General features: G+C 43.2%; 2 protein-coding genes across 2 annotated transcripts; one reads left to right on the forward strand and one right to left on the reverse strand.

Moving 5' to 3' along the window:
* Positions 1–265: 265 nt before the first annotated feature.
* On the forward strand, positions 266–5,131 carry LOC311503034 (uncharacterized protein). The gene is made up of 6 exons (XM_084565527.1): positions 266–458; positions 955–1,155; positions 1,435–1,549; positions 2,407–2,479; positions 2,592–2,683; positions 2,981–5,131. The coding sequence occupies exons 2-6, from the start codon at positions 955–957 to the stop codon at positions 4,186–4,188; spliced, it is 1,689 nt and encodes a 562-aa protein (XP_084421653.1). The 5' UTR covers positions 266–458; the 3' UTR covers positions 4,189–5,131.
* Positions 5,129–19,355, reverse strand: dpp3 (dipeptidyl-peptidase 3). The gene is made up of 19 exons (XM_084565525.1): positions 19,245–19,355; positions 17,953–18,111; positions 17,667–17,811; positions 17,472–17,561; positions 17,131–17,268; positions 16,805–16,879; positions 16,501–16,591; positions 16,290–16,420; positions 15,906–16,036; positions 15,482–15,540; positions 15,144–15,338; positions 14,940–15,052; positions 14,743–14,835; positions 14,172–14,234; positions 13,950–14,074; positions 12,113–12,233; positions 11,734–11,913; positions 11,343–11,505; positions 5,129–5,814 (listed from the first exon to the last, which is right to left on the reverse strand). The coding sequence occupies exons 2-19, from the start codon at positions 18,075–18,077 to the stop codon at positions 5,672–5,674; spliced, it is 2,181 nt and encodes a 726-aa protein (XP_084421651.1). The 5' UTR covers positions 18,078–18,111; positions 19,245–19,355; the 3' UTR covers positions 5,129–5,671.
* Between the last annotated feature and the right edge of the window lie 691 nt (positions 19,356–20,046).

Genomic DNA, 20,046 nt, shown 5'->3' on the forward strand with positions numbered 1-20,046 from the left:
GACACTTTGTGCACTTTTCTTATTTAGTTGCTTTTGTTTATCTATTGTTGTTGTTGTATTCATAAATTGTCATAAGTCGAGACATTTAATGTTGACCGCGTCTGTCCTGAAGGGAGAGAAAAAGTTGTTTCTCTTGCTTTAACAAAAACTAACGGATATCAAACTATATATATTTATTACGAAATTTATTCAACGTATATATTGTTATATGTCCATTAAAGTTTGTTATAAAAAAAAAAAAAAGAAAGAAGATGAAGAAGTACGGTGACATTTGTTTCCAGGTGAGATCAGGTGAGTGAGGGGGGAGGAGCCAGAGATGCACGCACGTCACAACAGGTCGAGAGGGAAGACAAGTTGACTTTTCATGGCAGTAAACTTGGTGGAAGACCGAGCAGCATGCCTTCGTAAAGAGGATCCGTAGGAGGGGATTCAAACGAAAGAGGCATCTGGGCTGAAAGGTATGAACGCTGTCGCCACAGACATGAAAACTAAACACAGGATCAGATGGAAGAAAAGTTGTGTAATTGTTGAACAGGAAGACTTTGTAGTTAAGAGGAGGAATGCTCGCTGCAGATCCATACGAACTGCTCCCAGATTCAATCAATAGATGCTTTCAGAATAACTAACAGTGAAACCCGTATCAGTTACATTTGTCTTCATTTTAATAGTCAGTGCTGTGAGGTGGGTGTTGTGTGTTTCTGTCTGTAACTTAAAAGGTTGTTTCCCAAACGCTGTTATTTCATTTAAGCTCTGTCTGAGCTGCTGCGCTTTACCAAGTCTGGACTTGCTGTCTCACTCCAGGCAGATTTATTACGCAGGTGTGTGTGCAGCAGTCTCTGTATCTTTCCGCTTTTATCTGTGAACCGCTAAGACATAAAAACACCACCCTGCAGCTCCTCAAATCCTTTGATTTATGACTATTACATATGTGATTATTATTTATTTATTTTTTAGATGGCACAGCAAGAAGAACCTCTGTATGATTTCCCAGAGCCCACCCAGGCATCGGAGCGCAAACCGTTGGCGCATCAAAGAGGAGGGTCCCTGAGAAGCGTCAGCGTCCTGGACCGTCTCCTTCTTACAGTTCCTGTCTGGCTTCAGTTGTCAATCAACCCTGCCACTGCTCTGCACATACTGCAGAGGGAACCTCCTGGGGTGCGACACACATCCACAAACACACATTACGCAGAAAGTGCACACATTGTTGTCCTATAGTAGATCCTAGGTGCTGATGGGGGCCAACAACATGACATATGTGTGCTATTACTAATGAAATCTGTCATAGGGCAGATAGAAGAGGCCCCTGGATGGTGTTTGCAGAATATTGTTGTCACTGAACAATATGGGGGCTTCCTTTCACATCCATGTTTTAAGCAGCACTTCTTTTTCTTGACCCCTGCTCACACTCTCACATCCATCCGTGTTTTCCTGCAGACGTTCCTGGTGCGAAAGTCTCGCACATCCAAGAGAAATGTGCTGTGTGTGCGCCTGGCGGATGACAGCGTGCCGTCCTTCGTTCAGCAGTTTGGCATCAGGGAGGATCACTCCGGTGAGTGCACCACCACCGACACTCACAAGTTTAAAACGTGTTAAGTTGGTCTCCATCTGCTCACACGTTCAGACAGCGTGTTATACACTTAGGCCCAAAAATATTTGGACAGTGGCTCGACACGCAACCACGTCGGACTTGAAATGAAACAGCTGAGATGCAGTGTTAGTGCAAGGAGCTGAACAAAAATATCTTATGAAACGTTCAGGAGCTGCAACGGTTTTTATACAAAGTCTCAAATCAAATGTTAATTTTTAATACTTTGTTGAGAAGAGCAGACCTTTTACCTGCTTAACTGATGATGCATTAATGAAGGAATATCCCATGCAGCTGATTTAAAAGCTTTTGAGTCAATTGTCCAATTACTTTTTTAAAAGAGCTGTTATTCCTAAACATTTCCTACAATTTGGATGTGAATATCTTCAAACTACCACTGAGACTCTAAACTTTAAATAAGCAGTGATTATAAAACCTTGTCTTGAACATGTTTTGGTAAAGAGCTGAAACAACTAAACTTGTTTGACAGTAAACTCTATACGCTGAAAGACTACATCTGTCTGCAACAAAACCCTGGGATTAGTTTCAACAGATTTTGAGCAAAGCTGAACCCTGCTTGCGCAAAACATTAGGTGCACTAGTGAAAATAAAGTAGATCCTCTGTCATGACTGTTATAATAAAATAATAATACAGGTCTGTGTGTGTGATTTAATCTGTCTGTAGTATATTTTCATTCATGGAGTTAAATGGCGTCCTGTGTGTGTGTGTGTGTGTGATTGGAAAGCAGGAAATCAAGATAACTTTCACCCACGCTGCCGACACTAACCACCTTGTCTCTTTGAATGTCCTTCATCCCCAGCTCTTTCTCTTGAGACGTCAGCCATCAGCTTTCCAGATCTCCCCAGACTGATTTCCTTTTACTGTGTCAGCAGGTAAAATGTGACTCTACTATCATCACTTTTTTTCCCCCCTCATGTTCATTTCTGTCTATATCTATTTATCTGTAAAGATTAATTTTGTTTCACGCTCTTGTTCGCGTGTCAGAGACGTGCTGCCGTTCCCTCTGGAGCTTCCTGAAGCCATCGCCAAGGCAACGTCGCACAAAGAGCTGGAGTCCATCTCACATATGGGAGTAGGTTGGTGAATTCCTTCGTTTCCAGACAGTCTGTGACCTCCACTTCAGATGCCTCCACCTCAAAGGATTTCTTTACACAAGGGCCCACGCTGTATATGCACTGATTGCCGCCCAGCTGCTGGCTAACAAGCAGAAACACTGGGAAAATGAGTGTGTGGGTGTTTATTTCTCTCTGATTATGTAATTATTTTACTTTTCCGAACAACAAACGCTATGAAGTTGAGTAAATGAAATCCTTTTTGGTGAAGACTTACTGTAATTTTGGTTGCTTTGCATTTGAGGACTACTTGTTTTATAGAATTCTGGAGTTCCCACCTAAACGTCCGTGGGCCGCGGGCGGCGATGAAGCCCAGAAAGAAAGGCGAGAAGGAGAAGAAGCCAGATGCTGCAACAACGTCTGCTCCTGCACCACAGACAGGCTCAGATTCAGCTCTGCAGCCCGACTCGGACACGGACGCCGCCGCCAAACACCCGGGTTTGAATCCCACTTTGTTCCACGAGTTCTGTCCGATCACGACGCGCAGCCCCAGAGAGCTGGACTGCGGCTCCGGCCTGGGCGCGCTCTGTTTCATCAACCCGCTGTTCCCGCAGTCCCAGACCACTTTGTCCAGACGGCGCAAGTTCAAGCACAGCGTCAAGGTCCGGGTTTCCACCGAGACGTCAACCATGCTGTCACCTCCGCTCGCTCCGCCGCCTCCTCCGCCTCTCATGCCTAAAACCAAATGTAAAGCCAAGAAAGGGGCACAAAGAACGGTTCCACCCAGTGAGGCTCAGATGGAACCAGCAGTTAAAGACACCCAGACCCAGCCTCTGACCCGGACGGAGGACGGCCCCAGTGTGCCGCGTCTATCAGCACCTCCTCAATTCCAGCCTGAGCTGCAGGAGCAGGACCAGGTAGCTGGAGTCAAAGGAGGAGAAGCTCCTGCTCTGCTGCCAACGGTAATGGAGAATCTTCCAGAGGACTCAAATTACATGGCGCCCTCTCCACTGATTAGGTCTCATTCTCCCTTACTGTCCCCTTACATGTCCCCATCTCCTTCTCCCATGGCACCTCCTCTTGTCCCCAAAGTGTCCTCGTCCCTCTCACCCCGTGACTCCCCCGGTGGTTCTCCCTCCCTTTCTCCTTATCAGTCCCCATCTTTATCTCCCAAGGCTCCCCGTTCTCTTTCTCCACGTGACTCACCGGGCATTTCTCCCTCCCTTTCTCCTTGTCAGTCCCCGGCTCCTTCTCCTAGAGTCCCCTTCTCTCTCTCCCCCTTCACCTCCCCGTCCTTCTCTCAGCTGGCTGAACAGGCCTGCTATGCAAGTTCTGACTCTGACTCTGAGGAGGAGGAGGAGGGCACAGGAACAGATGAAAATAAGGATGAAGAGACTAAAGAGGAGGAAACTTATCAGGTTCTACTGATGAATGCTGCGTCTGTAAATGACACAGAGAGCTGCAGCTCCTTCAGCAACCTCGAGGATCCAGCAGAGACTCCAACCGACAAACCTCTAACGAACATCTAAAGACTAAAATAACATGTTTGAATTAATGTAGATATGGTGACAGTCAGGTCACCCTGATGTTTATTAATGCCACAAAGACTTAATGAGTTTCACTTGAAGTTAATATTTTCTAAAATAATAGTTATATAGACTTTAAACTGTTTATGGTTCACTTTTACAATGAACCTTTAATTAACTTTATCGAATGAACAAATACATGAACTGTTGTTGAGTTGGCTTCCAAAACTCATTGAGATTGAAATTTAACTATGACACTTGTTCTCTGCTGTGATATTTATTATAGTAAAAGCTGAAAGGTCAACTTTTTTTAATGAATTTAACAACCTCTCTGTATGTGGACATACACCGATCAGCCACAACATTACGACCACTGACAGGAGAAGTAGATAACATTGATCATCTTGTGACAATTCAGTGTTCTGCTGGGAAACCTTTGGACCTGGCATTCATTCGTGTGGATGTTACTTGTTGACATGTAGTACCCACCTAGACCAGACCTTGGCACCCCCATCCCATAGCAATGACATTCCTTGATGACCGTGACTCAGGCACACACACACACACACACAGACGCTTTAGGAACAATTAAAAAAAAAAACATGAAGAACAGCACAAGGTGTTGACCTGGCCTCTAAATTCACTAGATCCCAAACTGATCAAGTATCTGTGGGATGATCCACAGACCAAAAGGTCCCCACTAACAACGTCCTGTTGCCAGACACCACAGGACACCCTCAGAAGGCCCATGTCCATTCTCGGATGAGTCATAACTGTTTTGGAGTCACAGGGGAGACTTACACAATATTAAGGAGGTGGTCATAATGTTATGCTTGATCGGTGTTGTGCCTTATTAATATAAATCTTAGCTGAATCTTCAGGAATGTTTGTTGTGTTTCATTGTGGGTGAATTTCTGTAGAAAACAAAGTATAAAATCTTATCAAAGACATTTTTATTTGTATATTTTAAACACCACATTTCTTCTGCCAAGTTTTTTTTATTTATTTTTTTATTAGTCGTCCTGGATACAACAGTAAAAAGAATCCATCACTTCGTCTCGATGCCAGAGCTGGCATCATGAAGCCATTAATCGTCAGATCATCATCAACATTTACATTTTATTCCAAAGGTTTAAATAAAAATTCATTTTGAGTAGAAACTGTTTATATTGTGGAGCCAGTTTTTGGCCCAGGAACCTTTGCTTAATGTCAGGTTTAACTGGCAGGTCTCCTAAGATGCTGTGTCGATGAGCAGCTCATTTATTTGAATATAATCCAGTTACTATAAACAGACCTGACAGTGAAGACTGACTCAATCAGATCTGTTTGTGTCTTATGGCTTCATTCAAAGGATGAAACTTAAATGTTGTCTCATCATTTATTAAGAATCAGTTTTACATACAGAAAAAAAAACAAAAAAACAAAATGTGTTCAGTCGGTATTTCTATGCAGCAGATAATCCCGCCATCCACCCATCTTCCCTCCATCAACACCAACAGGGGGCATCTCTTTTGTTCAGCTCCAGAAGGTCGGCCTCCAGCTGCTCCGCGTCGTCTTGGAAACGCTCGGTGAACGAGCGAATCAAACCTGCGGCGCTGCCTTCGTACTCCTCCAGCTCCACGCCGTCCCCTGCAGACGACACACAGTCAGAATAATTACTCCTGCAGGTAAATAACCTAAAGTGTCTCGACGTACAGCATAAGATTTGCATAAATACAAATATGTAAAACAGCCACGTTTTAATTTCACATTTGGCAAACTGGCCGCATTGTTAAGTTCAAGTGAATTAGTCCGAATCACTTCCTGCTCTCGCTGAAGGATGAACAGTCGTGTACATCCCATTTCTATGTGAAGACTGGACTTAATAAAAGGTCTTAAATGCCTCCATGAGCTGTGGAAAAATCAGTGGATCAATTTAGATCCAATTGGTGGTATTTTGGTCTCTTGTCTCTTCTAGAGGTCGATGTGGAGAAACACAGTTAGAAAAGTCAAATCCTGACCTCACACAACAGACTCCTATCTGAACTGAAGACTGTCTCCTTCCCTCAGATCAATATGCAGCTGAGAGACTCTCCTCTACCATACAGTTTATTTTTATGCACCTGTCTCCTGTTGTTATTTATTATCTATACTACCTGTGGAATAATCCCTGTAACACCTGTCTGCACGTTACACATGCAGCCATGTTTACATCCTCTATGGACATTTATAGCACAGTTTTTGTATAAACCGTATTTTGTTCTTTTCTTTCTTTCTTTCCTTAAAAGTGTTGTGTTTTCCACATCACGCTGCTCACATGTGCTTCACTTGCCCTGCTGCTGGGACAAATTAATGTAGCCCTTGCTTAATCAAATGATTTATTTTGATGAAGAAATTCATAGTTCATAAAAGTTTATTATTATTAAAGGGTGTAAAAATTCATAACAATTTAAAAATGTTAAAAAGTGATGTTAAAAGTCATTTCACATAAAAACAAGAGTTAAATTAATTTATGTAGTGCTTGTGAGATACGAGTCATTGCATGATAGTTAAGGCAACTTCATTATTACTTGTTTGATGAGTTGTCAATCAATAATTAAAGCCGGTGACTCCAACCAATCACAGGACAGCCTGAGGTGAGAGGGCGGGAGATAGCGGGATGAAGCAGAGCGAGAAGAAGAGAATCACGAGTTACGTGTGACTGAGTCATCATTGGAGTGATTTTCTGTACCAAGGTTGTTGTTTTTATGGTGAAGCGGCCAGTTACCTGACGCAAAAAACTTTGTGAACAACAAAGAGGTAATTATGAGCATGTGAGTGTTTTTAAACTGTGACTAAGCGGAACAGCGTAAACCGAACTGTTAATGCTAATCGTAGCTAGCCGTTAGCTTTCGCCTAGCGCTGTATGCGATTCACTTGCATTTTTGTTCATGCTAAATCACTCTGAAACAACATATGGACTTGGAACTCATCTTGTGTATCTAATTAGGAAAGAAAGACGGACATGTTGACGGCATTAAGGATCGTGTTGGTCGTGTGGATTATGTGCCGCTGCCGCGCCCTGTCGGTGACGTTGTCATTCCCCCTTTACGCCACCAACTGTCGGGAGCCGTGAGTACATGCAGTATGCACGTGCAGTGAAGCGGCCAGTTTGTTTTAGGCCTCAACGCACCCAAGCTACGTCACAGGCCTGCAACAGGTTTTTTTTTTGGTGATTAATAGAGACTGTTGTGGACCAAGTGTGTGTGTGTGTGAGAGAGTGCGTGTGGGTCCATCATATGTTTTTCTTGTTTCATATCGTCACACTGTTAAAATAATCGCCTACGTCATTTTTTGTCAAAGTTGTTTTTTTTGCCTAAATCATCTCATGACGCTGGCCACCTATGGTAAAATCGCCTACATCCTCAGTTGATCAGATCACGTGATTTTACCCCTTTAAGATAATGGCCTATGTCAAGTGTGTGACTTAAGCGGATTTATTATGCCCAAGTCAAAATAAAATGCGACTTAGGGAATTTTATTAGTTTTCCAAAATGGAGCCTACCTTTGCACAACTAATTTCCATGCTTCAGAGCGCGCCCCCAATCGGTAAGTGATGATATTTTTAGCTATAATATACATTTACTTCTTATTAATAAAGGCTACGCTATGAATATTGCAAAGTTGTTTAGTCTTATTATTCAGTTTTATTGAGTTTTTTTAGTCTGTATTTTAGTCAGCGCAATAGCTAAGTCCATAAAGCTAGCATTAGCAAGGTATTTTTAGCTATACTATACATTTACTTCTTATTAATAAAGGCAAGGCTATGAATATTGCAAAGTTGTTTAGTCTTATTATTGAGGTTTTTTTAATCTGCATTTTAGTCAGCCAAGTCCAAAAAACTAGCATTAGCAAGGTATGGAAATGCGCTACAATTTGTGGCTGTTAAAATGTTAACTATTTTCTGTCTTTTCAATCATTTCTGCCACCTTGAAAATAGCTTAATTCAACTGATCTCATTGTGACCATACACAAAGTGCGGAAACGTTTTCTTTTTTTCCTTTTTTGTAGATGATGACAATCAGGTCTCATCTACTGATGAAAATGTGATCAGCATTGAACCAATGCATGTAGCAATGCAAGATCCTGGTTTTGATGCAGTACCAATTGATGTTGCCATGCAGACAGGTTGTGAAGAGGACACATCTCATAACGATGATGTCATCGCTGATCCAAATTATTCCCCATCCTGTGATGAGTCTGAAAATGAAGATGTGGTGGCAAAAACTCCAGAACAGCAGGATGAAGACAATGTAAACAAAAAGAAATAAAAAACGTAGTCCAGGAACATGGAAACAAAATGAATCCAAGCAGAAACGTCTCAAAGGAATGTCATACAAGACCAAAGATGGTAAAGAGATAACTGCAAAGGCTATGGGTCCTCCCTGCAACTCTAAGTTCTGTCAGCGAGCCTCAACTCGACACTGTCAAGACATTACAGAAGAGCAGAGGCAGTGGATATTTCAGAAGATATGCGCAATGGACACCTGGGAAGAGCGTTGGGTGTACATCACCACTTTGGTCTCGAAGGTTAACATCAAGCAAAAGAAAGCTGCTGGAGGATCCTGACGCAATTCGAAGCTTGAAACTGATGGATTTCCTTAAGGACTGGTTGAAGGGCCTGCCCACTGTTGATTCACACTATTGCAGAAGCACAGAGACCTACAAAAACAAGAAGTTCCTTCATCCAGGCACAACCATCGTGAATATCAACAGGTAGCTGCAACTGCAGGAGTGAGGGCTGCTGGAACACGACTTTTCTCAGATGTGCTCCATGAAGAGAACTATTCAGTTTTCATTCCACGAAAAGATCAATGTGATGTTTGTGTTTCATTCAAACATGGGAATATCAGTAAGGACGAGTATGATGCACATGTCACCAAAAAAGATGAAGCAAGGAAAGAGACGTCCTGTGACAAGGATTCTGCGAATAATGAGAAATCTGTTTGGACAATGGACTTGCAAGCTGTACTGCTGTGTCCAAAAACCCAAGCCAGCAGTATGTACTACAAAACGAAATTGCAGCCTCTTCGACTTCAGATCAAAGGAAGGATACTGCTACATTTGGGACGAATCAGAGGGCGACTTGAGCAGTGAGGTATTGGCACACCTTCAATACCGCCATTTTGAAGGTGTTATCAAAGACCATCCAGAACTCAAGGAAATCATAGTGTGGAGCGACGGCTGTGGTTATCAGAACCGCAATGCATGTGTGGCAAATGCATTCTCTGAGCTTGCAAGGAAATATGGGGTACTAGTAACACAGAAATACCTTGTTGCCTGGCACACGCAGATGGAGTGTGGCAGCATGCGTAGTACTATTGAACGCAAAATGGTTACAGATATCTTCACCCCGAGGGACTATGTCATCATACTCCAGACTGCAAGAATCAAGCCATCACCTTACCATGTGAAGGTGCTCAAACATGGTGAGTTCTTGAAAATGAATGGATCTTACTTCGCAAGCATCAGACCAGGCAAAAAACCTGGAGATCTGACTGTGCATCACTTGCGGGCTCTTCAGTTTAGCAGTGAAGGCAAAGTCCACTTCAAGCTGTCCTTTGGGGAGGACTCTGTGTGGGAAGAACTGCCACAGAGGGTACAGGTGCCAAATGAGCCAATGAAATGGACCAAAATGTTTCAACGTGCTTTGCCAATCAAGGAGAGGAAGTTCCAGGACCTCCAGTCAATGAAACACGTCATACCCATGGAGTGTCATCACTTCTTTGACAGTTTGCCACATTCATAGGCATCAGATAAGAACCCAGCAAAGAAGAGCTAGAGGGAGATTGTTTAGTTATCAGTTTAGTTTATCAGTGTTTTATTGTTGACACTAATATTGGTAACACTTTACTCTAAGGTGTCTACATAAGAGTGACACAAGCGTGTCATAAACATGACATGGGATGTGTCATGAACATAAATGACACTTTGAAGTAACATTAATACTCATGATACTTGTCATGTTTATGACAGGCTTGTGTGACTCTTATGTAGACACCTTCAAAATAAAGTGTTACCTTATCTTGCTTAAGTCACAAAGGCATGTTTAAAAAATTGCCTAAGTCATTTATTTCATAATTACATAATTTATTAATTATTACTATGCCAATAGCCATCCTTTGTTATATCCTTTTTGATTGAAATGATCAATAAATGTCATATGTTACACTTTTGGTGAAGTTTTTTGTCTTTCCTGAAAAACTTGAAAAAATGAGTAAGGCGATTATTTTAACAGGGTGACGATATTGTTTGAGGGTTTTGAACATAAGAGACTGAGTAATACTAAAACCAGGTACCGTTTCTGTTAAATATTAATACCCAAGTGGTTTATTTCATTTCATTTTATTCATTTTGGAACTTAAATTTTACTTATAACTAAAGAAGAGTATTTGCATTTCAAGTGTTGTTGTGTGGTGTTTTATTCAAATATTCATATTTTATTTAAAAGCATAAAAAAAAGGGAATATAAGAGTAACCCAGGACCCGCCCCATAGGTACATGAGACGGGTGTTACATACATATATACAAGCTTTGCATAGTTCAAGTGAATTAGTCCGAATCACTTCCTGCTCTCGCTGAAGGACGAACAGTTGTGTACATCCCATTTCTATGTGAAGACTGGACTTAATAAAAAGGTCTTAAATGCCTCCATGAGCTGTGGAAAAATCAGTGAATCAAACTACAATAACTCTGGTGGTATTTTGGTCTCTTGTCTCTTCTTGAGGTCGATGCGGAGACACGTCTCACAGTTAGAGAAGTCAAATACTAACCAGACACTCACACAACAGACCTGAACTGGAGACTGTCTCCTTCCCTCAGATCAATATGCAGCTGAGAGACTCTCCTGACTACCATACAGTTTATTTTTTATGCACCTGTCTCCTGTTGTTATTTATTATCTATACTACCTGTGGAGTAATCCCTGTAACACCTGTAACAGCCATGTTTACATCCTCTATGGACATTTATAGCACAGTTTTTGTATAAACCATATTTTGTTCTTTTCTTTCTTTCTTTTAAAAGTGTCTCGTTTTCCACGTCACGCTGCTCACATGTGCCCTAACTTGCCCCGCGGGGACAAATTAAGTTTTCTGAATCTGGATGCTTGTATGTGTGATTCCCTCTCAAGTTCTTACCGCTGACTCTGGTGTTGGCCTGAACAAACATCTTGCGAGCTTCCTTCCTCAGCAGCACCGTCTCACGCAGACGTAGGAAGTTGTGGGCGCCGCTGTCGCTGACGGTGGAGTAGCGGTCGTAGAGAGCCCGGCCTCCATCCACATCTGCCGTCGACTTAAGGATCTAGACATCAGTGGATGAGGGGGAGTTGTTATTTGACTGGATTCAGGTGATAATTTTAGTTGAACCAGCCCAAATATAGAAAACAAATTTTGCTTAAAATATTCTTGAGAATCAAAAGTCTTGCTGATTCATTTTCTGCAGATGACAAATGTTAACTTCACGGTGAATTATTATTATTATTTATTAAAGTAATTGTTCTGTAACGGTTTAGGAGACTTGTGGACGTACCTGCAGTTTACAGAGGAACCTGTGGATGGCGTTCTTTCCCACGGTGTGAATCTTGCTCCGGTCCAGCGTGATCCGCGCGTCGGGCTTGCCGTCCTGTCCCGTCACTTCCTCCAGGCCCACCAGGCCCTCCCCGGCCTCCAGAAGCACCCGTAGGATGACGAAGCGAGCCTGCATGTGAGCCTGAGGCCAGCACACGTCACAGAGTGTTTACATCAGCCCGAAACTCAAGTAAACACTGGGACACACTTAATACGAGCAGCCTTATAAAAACACCTCGGACACATCTATACGCTGACTGGTCCTATAAACACAAGCTCTATGGAAATGAAACGCTCCCAGTGAAGGAGGCCACATGTTACTGAGTGAGCAGACAGACTACCTGTCTCCAGCTCTTGCTCTCAGGTGTGTAGAACTCCAGACCCAACAGTCCAGCTCTGACCATGCTGAGCCAGTTGACGTACACCACTTCCTCGGCATCCTGTCCATCGTGGCCAAAGATACTGGGACAGAGACAGAGACAAAAGTAAACCACCTTCACAGCCACCAGCCACATATAATAACCACTTCATTACAGAGGAATTATAAATAAATATATAAATACACAATCAGGCATAACATTATGACCACCGACAGGAGAAGTAAATAACATTGAACATCTTGTGAGAATGGAATGTTCTGCTGGGAAACGTTTGGATCTGGCATTTGTGTGGATGTTACTTAGACACGTAGCACCCACTTAGACCAGACCAGACACCCCCACCCTATAGCAATTACACTCCTTAATGACAGCAGCCATCCCCAGCAGGACACACACAAAAACAGGGCTCTCAAGTGTCACGCATTGAGCGTGACAGTCACTCATTTCGGTCTTTTGTCACGCACTCCCGCCACACATTGAATTTCTCACGCAGAAAAAATATTTATAATATATTTAATATGCCGCAGCGCCCAAAATTTCTCTGGTCGCGCCTCTCTCACTGTGGAACCGGCAGAAAGTGTGTGCAGTGAGAGATCGTCAGGTGTGCCGTGGCAAATTATCCAGTTTCACCTAATTGATCTAAAAATATTGGCCTGTATTCCATTAGCGGCCGGGTCTCGCTGTCAGCGGAGGTAAATAAAGGCCGGTCTCTAATAGCGGCCGGGGCTATTATTAGAACCATCTCGGCGGGTCAGGGTTTCAGCGGCACGGTGTGGGAGGATCCCCTCAGCGGGACCTCTCCCCGGCGTCGGCCGGCCCCCGCCGGGCGCATTTCCTCCGTGGCGGTGCGCGGCCTGTAAGTGCTCGGGGCGAAGGTGGCTCGACGGCTCCGGCCGCGAGCTTTACAGCGACCCCCCGCATCTCACTTCACCGCTTCCCTGGGGTCGTGGAATCAGTGCTCACTGCGCCCTCTCTCCCTGCGGGGAGGGACGGGTCCCACTCGCTCCCGCTCATTTGTTGTTAATGTTCTGTATGCATACCATGTTATGGTAACTGTACGTTTTTAATAAATGAACCTAGTATTTTATAGGTTCAAATAGACACAAAATCTTGTTTTTATTCATTCTACTCGTAGTTCGTTTTGCTCAAATAGAAATTAAGGCCTGCCTCTAATTCTGGCCTCCTTCCAATAAAAATCGGATATGAGAAGGAATCAGATTTGAATCAGATTCGTCTGCAGTCTGAACGCAGCCTAAGCATCACTTTGAGCACAGAGTAAGTCAACTCCTGTTGTAATGTTACAACAAATTCACAACTTGTTTGACACAAACAATGAGTGTGTGCGACGACGGACGGACGGGGGGGGGGGGTTTGGTGGATGTCACTCTTGCCTGTCTTCAAAACTTGAGAGCCCTGCAAAAACAGTTTAGGAACAAGTCAAAAAACAAGAAAAACAGCACAAGGTGTTGACCTGGCCTCCAAATTCACTAGATCCCAAACTGATCAAGTATCTGTGGGATGATCCACAGAGACCCCTCCTCTCAACCCATAGGACCCAAAGGCCCCCACTAACAACATTCTGTCACCAGACACCACAAGACACCCTCAGAAGGCCCATGTCCACTCTCTGATGAGTCACAACTGTTTTAGAGGCACAAGGGAGACCTACACAATATTAGGAAGGTGGTCATAATGTAATGGCTGTATACTCCCAGATGCAAAACTTGGGCTAAACCACCTAAACAGGTTTCATGTACGTATGTCACATTAATATATATAAAGTTAATTTAAGGCATACCTGAGCACTTTCTTGTTCAGACACAGATAGAGTCCAACACACTCGGCGCGGCACTCTTCATACGAGGAGGCGATCGTGGAGAATTTGCTGTCCCACGTCTCGCTGCCCCGATACCAGCTGGACACCTGAAAAGATGGAACTCACACCTTCAGTTACCTCAGTCGGTGTCTCGCCACCTCATCAAACACACGACAAGCTGCTCACAACAACAAACCAACTCACTGGTTCTCCAGTCTCCGGGTTGAGCACCTTAGTCTGGTCAAAGTTGAACTTGCCCTTGTCATCCTATGAGTAGAGGGGACACGATCAGATTTTATTTCCTGGTAATTCATACATAATTTAATCATTTCTTTCACTGGGACAGCAAAGAAAGCAACAATGCTGATGTACAGTATCAGGCATAACATTATGACCAATGGTAGGCCTTTGGGTACCATGAGTTGAGGGGAGGGGTCTCTGTGGATCATCCCACAGATACTTGATCAGTTTGGGATCTAGTGAATTTGGAGGCCAGGTGAACACCTTGTTCTGTTTTTCATGTTTTTTTTAAGTTGTTCCTAAAGCGTTTTTGTCTGTGTGTCCTGCTGGGGATGGCTGCTCCCATCAAGGACTGTCATTGCTATGGGATGGGGGTGCCTGATCTGGTCTAGGTGGGTGCTACATGTCTAAGTAACATCCACATGAATGCCAGGCCCAAAAGTTTACCAGCAGAACTTTGAATTGTCAAAAGATGGTCAATGTTTTTGCTTCTCCTGTCATAATGTTGTGGCTGATCAGTATTTATTTGACTGACCTGCACAAACAGCTTGCCACTACCATGGCCCAAGAGCTCATGGAGTCCAACCTGCACCTCGAACGACGGGCCTTTCCACTTAATGAACAAATCCTAGAGGGGAAAAAAAAAAAAAAGGAGAACATATAATTACAGGACACACGAACCAAACTAAGAGCCGATATCTACGAGGAACAGGAAGCTGCACGCCTGGTTACCTTGTCCTCCTCCTCCAGGAAGGTGAGCTTTTCTTTCTGTGTAGCATAAGCCACAGCCAGCACGTTGCCTAGCGACACGTTTTTAAAGCCCTCCGATTGTCTGATGTCGTCGTCTATACAGAAATAAAAACAGAAACACAGATTTTAAATGCAACGCTCCGTGTATGCTTGCCGCTATTTGACACTTCTTCGCAGCAAACGTACAGTTGGGGATGTTGATTCCAGCCGGTATTCCACTGCCGGCGAAGGTGAGAACGTCCAGGGAGGTGAAGTCGGGTTTGAGGAACGTGTCCTTCTCAAACTCGCTGGGCCAAGGCAGCTCGGGAAGCAGGACTTCTGCTGAACTCACCAGCTTGGCGAAACGCTCGCTCATGGCCTTGTTCACCACTGCAACGAAACCTGGAGAGCGGCATCACGAATGTAATGTTAAAAAAAGAACGTCTCTCTTTTAACTCCTGTAGAAGGGACAGTCAATAGAGTCATGGGCTGCGAAATATGAGTTTTAAGAAGTTCAATAAATGTGTTAATATCAGAGCCGTCACCTTCAAACTCTCCCCTGGAGCCGAACGGGTCCCTGTAGCTCTCTATGAACCCTATATAACTGAGACAGTGCAGAGAGAGAGAGGGAGAGAGAGAGAGAGAAGAGGGGTTTTACAGGTTAATAAAAGAAAGTTGTTTATTCAACAGCGAGTGCAAAGTCCAGGGTGAACAACCAAGAAATGTTAAAGACTGGATCTATGAGGAAGTGAAAGCCTAAATTAAAAAAAACTTTTGTAGATACTGCAATCATCAGCATTAAAAGAAGTCGCTCAAAATGTCATAATACAAAGAGACTTCCATTACTGTTGAACAGTTACTGAAAATAATCAGATAACAAGATCCGAGCACGAATGTGTTTGGCATTAAATCAGCTACGGGACGATGGACCCGCCCCTTCACTGACGCTGTGGTTCGGTGGCGGCTCACCTCTCAACGATTGGTCCCTTGTCCTTGATCCAGTAACGCGAGCCCTCTTTATGGGCTTCCACCGAGCCCAAGGTGAAGCTGCGCCTGTACTCCTCAAGCATTTTCCTCTGGTTCTCGTTGGCAGCGTAGGCCTTATTTGTCAGAAGTACAAAATTAACTCAGTGACAGGGATATTATTTTGGGGCATTTATAAGACAATTAATGAACATAATGTCTGATTGGTGTAAACTGTTTCCTCCTGAAGTGCTCCCAAAGGTGCAGGAGTACATTAACTTTAAACTGTCAACCTTTATGTTTATCTGATTTCTGCTGACATTTCAGGGAACTAAAAGAACACGGACCAGACACCGACTCTACGCCCTGCCGTACTCCTCATCGTCTCACCTCTGCTTGTTGAAGGTTTTCACAGACCTTCTCCATCAGAGGACCGTAGTCTCCTCTCTTCACGGTGAACTCTTTGTCTTCAAAGCTGAAGCTGCCGCAGCAGGACTCGCATTCTCCGTCCACCGCGCAGTCTGAGCAGCAGTGATGAGAGTTAATAAGGGTAACGACCTGTGATGTGCGACATGTTAAATCCCGTCTGCCGTGTTCTGACCTTTCTGCACAGCTGAGGCCAAGCGCACCTCGTAGCAAGCTTTCCCTCCACTGTCCCTCTTGAACAGACGGGTGTTGTAAGCAGACAGTTTCTAGAAACACAAGATCATAGCTAAGAATAAGAGACATTAAAAGAGCTTATGACTCATCCTGTCAGCAGCAAACCAGAGGGATGATGGAAAAAGACTAATCTGTACAATATACATTTGTTAGAAGTGATAAACATGTCACACAGAGAGAAGATGTTTTAATTTTAAGAGAAATGGACCAGAACGATGGAAATAAAAATATTATTTTTAGCTCACTTTTGAGTCAAGGAACTTCTGAGCCAGCTCAGCATCCTCAAGGCAGCAGTTTCCTGAGAAATAGGTGGTAATTCCCTGAAGAAGAAGAAGAAATAAAATAGCAATAATATAGATGTTAATGTTCTAGCAGGGGGCAGTGATTGTGTTCAACGGCTTCCTAAAAAATAAGAAAAGGAGGCAGAGACAGGAAGAAGAAATTAGGTCAAAACAATGTTTGTCTGGAGCGCTCCAGCCAGTTCAACACATGAACCCATTAAATGCTGCCTGAGAAAATAGTTTTGGTCAAAGCTGGCCTGAACTCTGCGTTCACTGAGATAAGACCCCACCTTGTCACCCAGGCCCAGCTGTTTCTGCCTGTCTTCCAGGGAGTAGAGGGGACACGAGCAGCTGTTCCACAGAGCCTCCATCTCAGTGGGCTGCTCCTGAAAGGCCTGGCTGGCTTTTACCAGAGCCTCCAGCTTGTCCTAGAACAGATGCAGGCACTTTAAAATAAATCACAGAAGCGGTGTTTCTACATGATAAACACTTTACAGTTTTATATCTTAGGTTATTCGTTAAAAATGTTGTTGCTCCCACTCAAGGTTGTTGTTGTGTCAGATAGTTGTAGATTCTGTAAAACTGATAACAAACCGGCTCAACTGGAAGTTGCCTGGCAGGTTTATTTTACCTTTGGCAGATTTGGGATGAACTTCGTGTCTCCAAAAGACTTGTAGTTCCCCATGTTTGCATACAGGCCTGCTGCATACACCAGGAACGCCTTAACATCACAGACAAAAAGGAAAATCATGCAAAAATTAAAAAACGTGAACACGTGCACTGATGAAAGGCTGTGTGGCGAGTGAAACAGACAAAGACTTTGTACCTGGTACTCTTCAGAGCTGAGTCCAGCTGCTGTAGCAACCTGCTCCAGCTGTGCAGGCGGCTGCTTCCTGAAGATTTTCTGCAGCAACACAAAGATGTTTGCAGACTCTGGGGATGTCTGCAGCAGCACCGCCAAACCACCGTACCTGAGACAGATGTTGATGCAAATTTAATCAACAAGGATGCAACACACTGTAACTAAATGCAAGTCTTGCATTTTCATAATTTAGGTTTCCGTTCCGTTCAGGACCTCTACTGATTTTAAACACTTCCAGGCAGTAACGTACCAAGCGGAGCGTGACAGATAGTGGGCGTACATCTTCTCCTGAGGTGAAAGCAGACGAAAGGCCTCGCCGCAGTCAAGGGCAGAGACGCCAATGTCATTTGGGAGGTAGTACTGGGAGTCCACCATCTTTACTCTGAGATTTAACGCTGGTAATAAGGTACTGAAAGGGGGAAAGAAAAGCAGATGAGGTCAGGAAAATTATTAAATTGTTAATTATAATTTAATGTAAAGCAAGTGATAAGAGAAATGGTAAAACTGGGAGATGAAAGAGTAAATGAATGTTAGAACATCACGTCAATAAACCGTGAGCTTTAATAAGTATTTGCGCACCTGTCGCCTTTAGACAGCTTATGTAATGTACAAACATTATGATAACCAGCAAGCAGAATAAAAAGGGCCACTGGTTAGTAGGTAGTGTCACTTTGTCTGTGTTGACATACTGAACACACCAGTCAAATAAACTGCTAAACTACAACAACTAATCACCTGGTCTATAAAACACCAATACTTAAAGACTACGGTAACTTGCACAAAGTCTTAAGTTGAATGTTTAGTAAAACAAAAGTCCAATTTAAATTAGATTTAACTTGAGTGTCATTGCATCTAATGCAGGTACATACACAATGAAATGCATCTAACCCAATAAATAGGGAACAAGCTATGACTGCTGAATTGCAACTAGTATATCCAACATACATACAACATTTAAAGGATCAAAATCTTCACCTCATCACTTTATTATGTTTTGGGACTTTTTTTTTATAAGATACTTTTAAATTACAAGTTTAATTTGATAATCCATTTCATGGATCCAGTAAAAAAAAAAAAAACAAGACCTGTTTTAGAGATAGCAGGTGTCCACCACCAGTGAACCATGAACTGTGTAAAAGTGGCACAGATTCAACAGAAACCTAAGATCAATTATAACGGCACTGAAGCTCGTTTTATTTCACTTTCCTTTAAAACATACTACAGGCTAAAGTGAAACCAGTCTAGTCGTTGCCTAAAAAAAATGCATGTTTTTATAAATTACCAGCCTAATAACAGCAGGTCAGCGCTCAAACTGAAAGTTTAATGAAAACCTGAAAATCTATGTAGCATTGAGGCTACAGCTAACCCCCAGTAGTGTTAGCTTCTAGCACGCAAGCTAAGGCTGCTGCTGAATGTTTTTGTAGCATTTAAACACTCAGTAAGCAACATATAAGGTGTAAGCTATTCAGCCGTCTGTTCTGGTCATTATTTCATGCAAACTCGACAGGTATAGAGGTGAAAGTCAACTCGACAACTCGTTACCTTAATTCCGTTAACAGCTTCGTCAAATTGCAGTCTCACGCTGTACACTTCCTGCATTCATTCAACACTTGCCCCGCCCCTCAGCCAATCACAAGTTGCGTATTGTGATTGATAGAAACTGTAACCAATCGGATAGTAACCTTGATCGGCATTACGACGTACTTCACGTAATATAGTTCTGACAAGGTTAAAACTAAACTATTCGTTGTAATTTAACGCAATAACACAAGTCTGAAACGCTACACGCACAAACTACACAACAGTATTTATAGAAAGAATATGTACCAATATCTGGCGCATAGGCGAATACACGACGAGGTGGCCGAGTGGTTAAGGCGATGGACTGCTAATCCATTGTGCTCTGCACGCGTGGGTTCGAATCCCATCCTCGTCGAAATCGTTTTCCACACGCAGAAGGGGTTCAATGTTTTTCTCCACCGATACATGATGTCGCACAATCAGACTATTATCAGATGACACTTCAAAAGAAACGTGTTCCACTTCCACGCGTATCCTCACCCCCTCCCGCTCTCCCGCTCTGTATCTCTACTACCGCCCCTGCGCACACAGCGTGCTCTGTCTCCTCCCCCTCAAGCCCAAGCCCTCGCTCTATTCTTCTTAAAAGTGAAAATTTGGCTCAGTAAAAATGCACCAAATGCTTTAATTTCTTTTTATACACATGGTTTATACACATGGAACCGTTGAGGCTTAACCACACATTTTTTCCATGCTCACTTTCTTTTGTTCATCCCCTCGGTTTGGTTATTATTCTCTAATTCTAATCAAAACAGGCCAACAAACC

This window comes from Chelon labrosus (assembly GCF_963514085.1).
Source record: "Chelon labrosus genome assembly, chromosome: 17".
Lineage (NCBI taxonomy): Eukaryota > Metazoa > Chordata > Actinopteri > Mugiliformes > Mugilidae > Chelon > Chelon labrosus.

Excerpts from the sequence above, each read along its gene's own strand:
- LOC311503034 (XM_084565527.1), top strand. The coding sequence starts at position 955 with ATGGCACAGCAAGAAGAACCTCTGTATGATTTCCCAGAGCCCACCCAG. Across the intron at positions 1,156-1,434 it reads TGCAGAGGGAACCTCCTGGG|ACGTTCCTGGTGCGAAAGTC; the intron begins GTGCGACACACA and ends GTTTTCCTGCAG. Across the intron at positions 2,684-2,980 it reads CATCTCACATATGGGAGTAG|AATTCTGGAGTTCCCACCTA; the intron begins GTTGGTGAATTC and ends CTTGTTTTATAG.
- dpp3 (XM_084565525.1), bottom strand. The coding sequence starts at position 18,077 with ATGGTGGACTCCCAGTACTACCTCCCAAATGACATTGGCGTCTCTGCC. Across the intron at positions 17,562-17,666 it reads TCAGCTCTGAAGAGTACCAG|GCGTTCCTGGTGTATGCAGC; the intron begins GTACAAAGTCTT and ends TGTGATGTTAAG. Across the intron at positions 16,880-17,130 it reads AGCTGGGCCTGGGTGACAAG|GGAATTACCACCTATTTCTC; the intron begins GTGGGGTCTTAT and ends CTTCTTCTTCAG.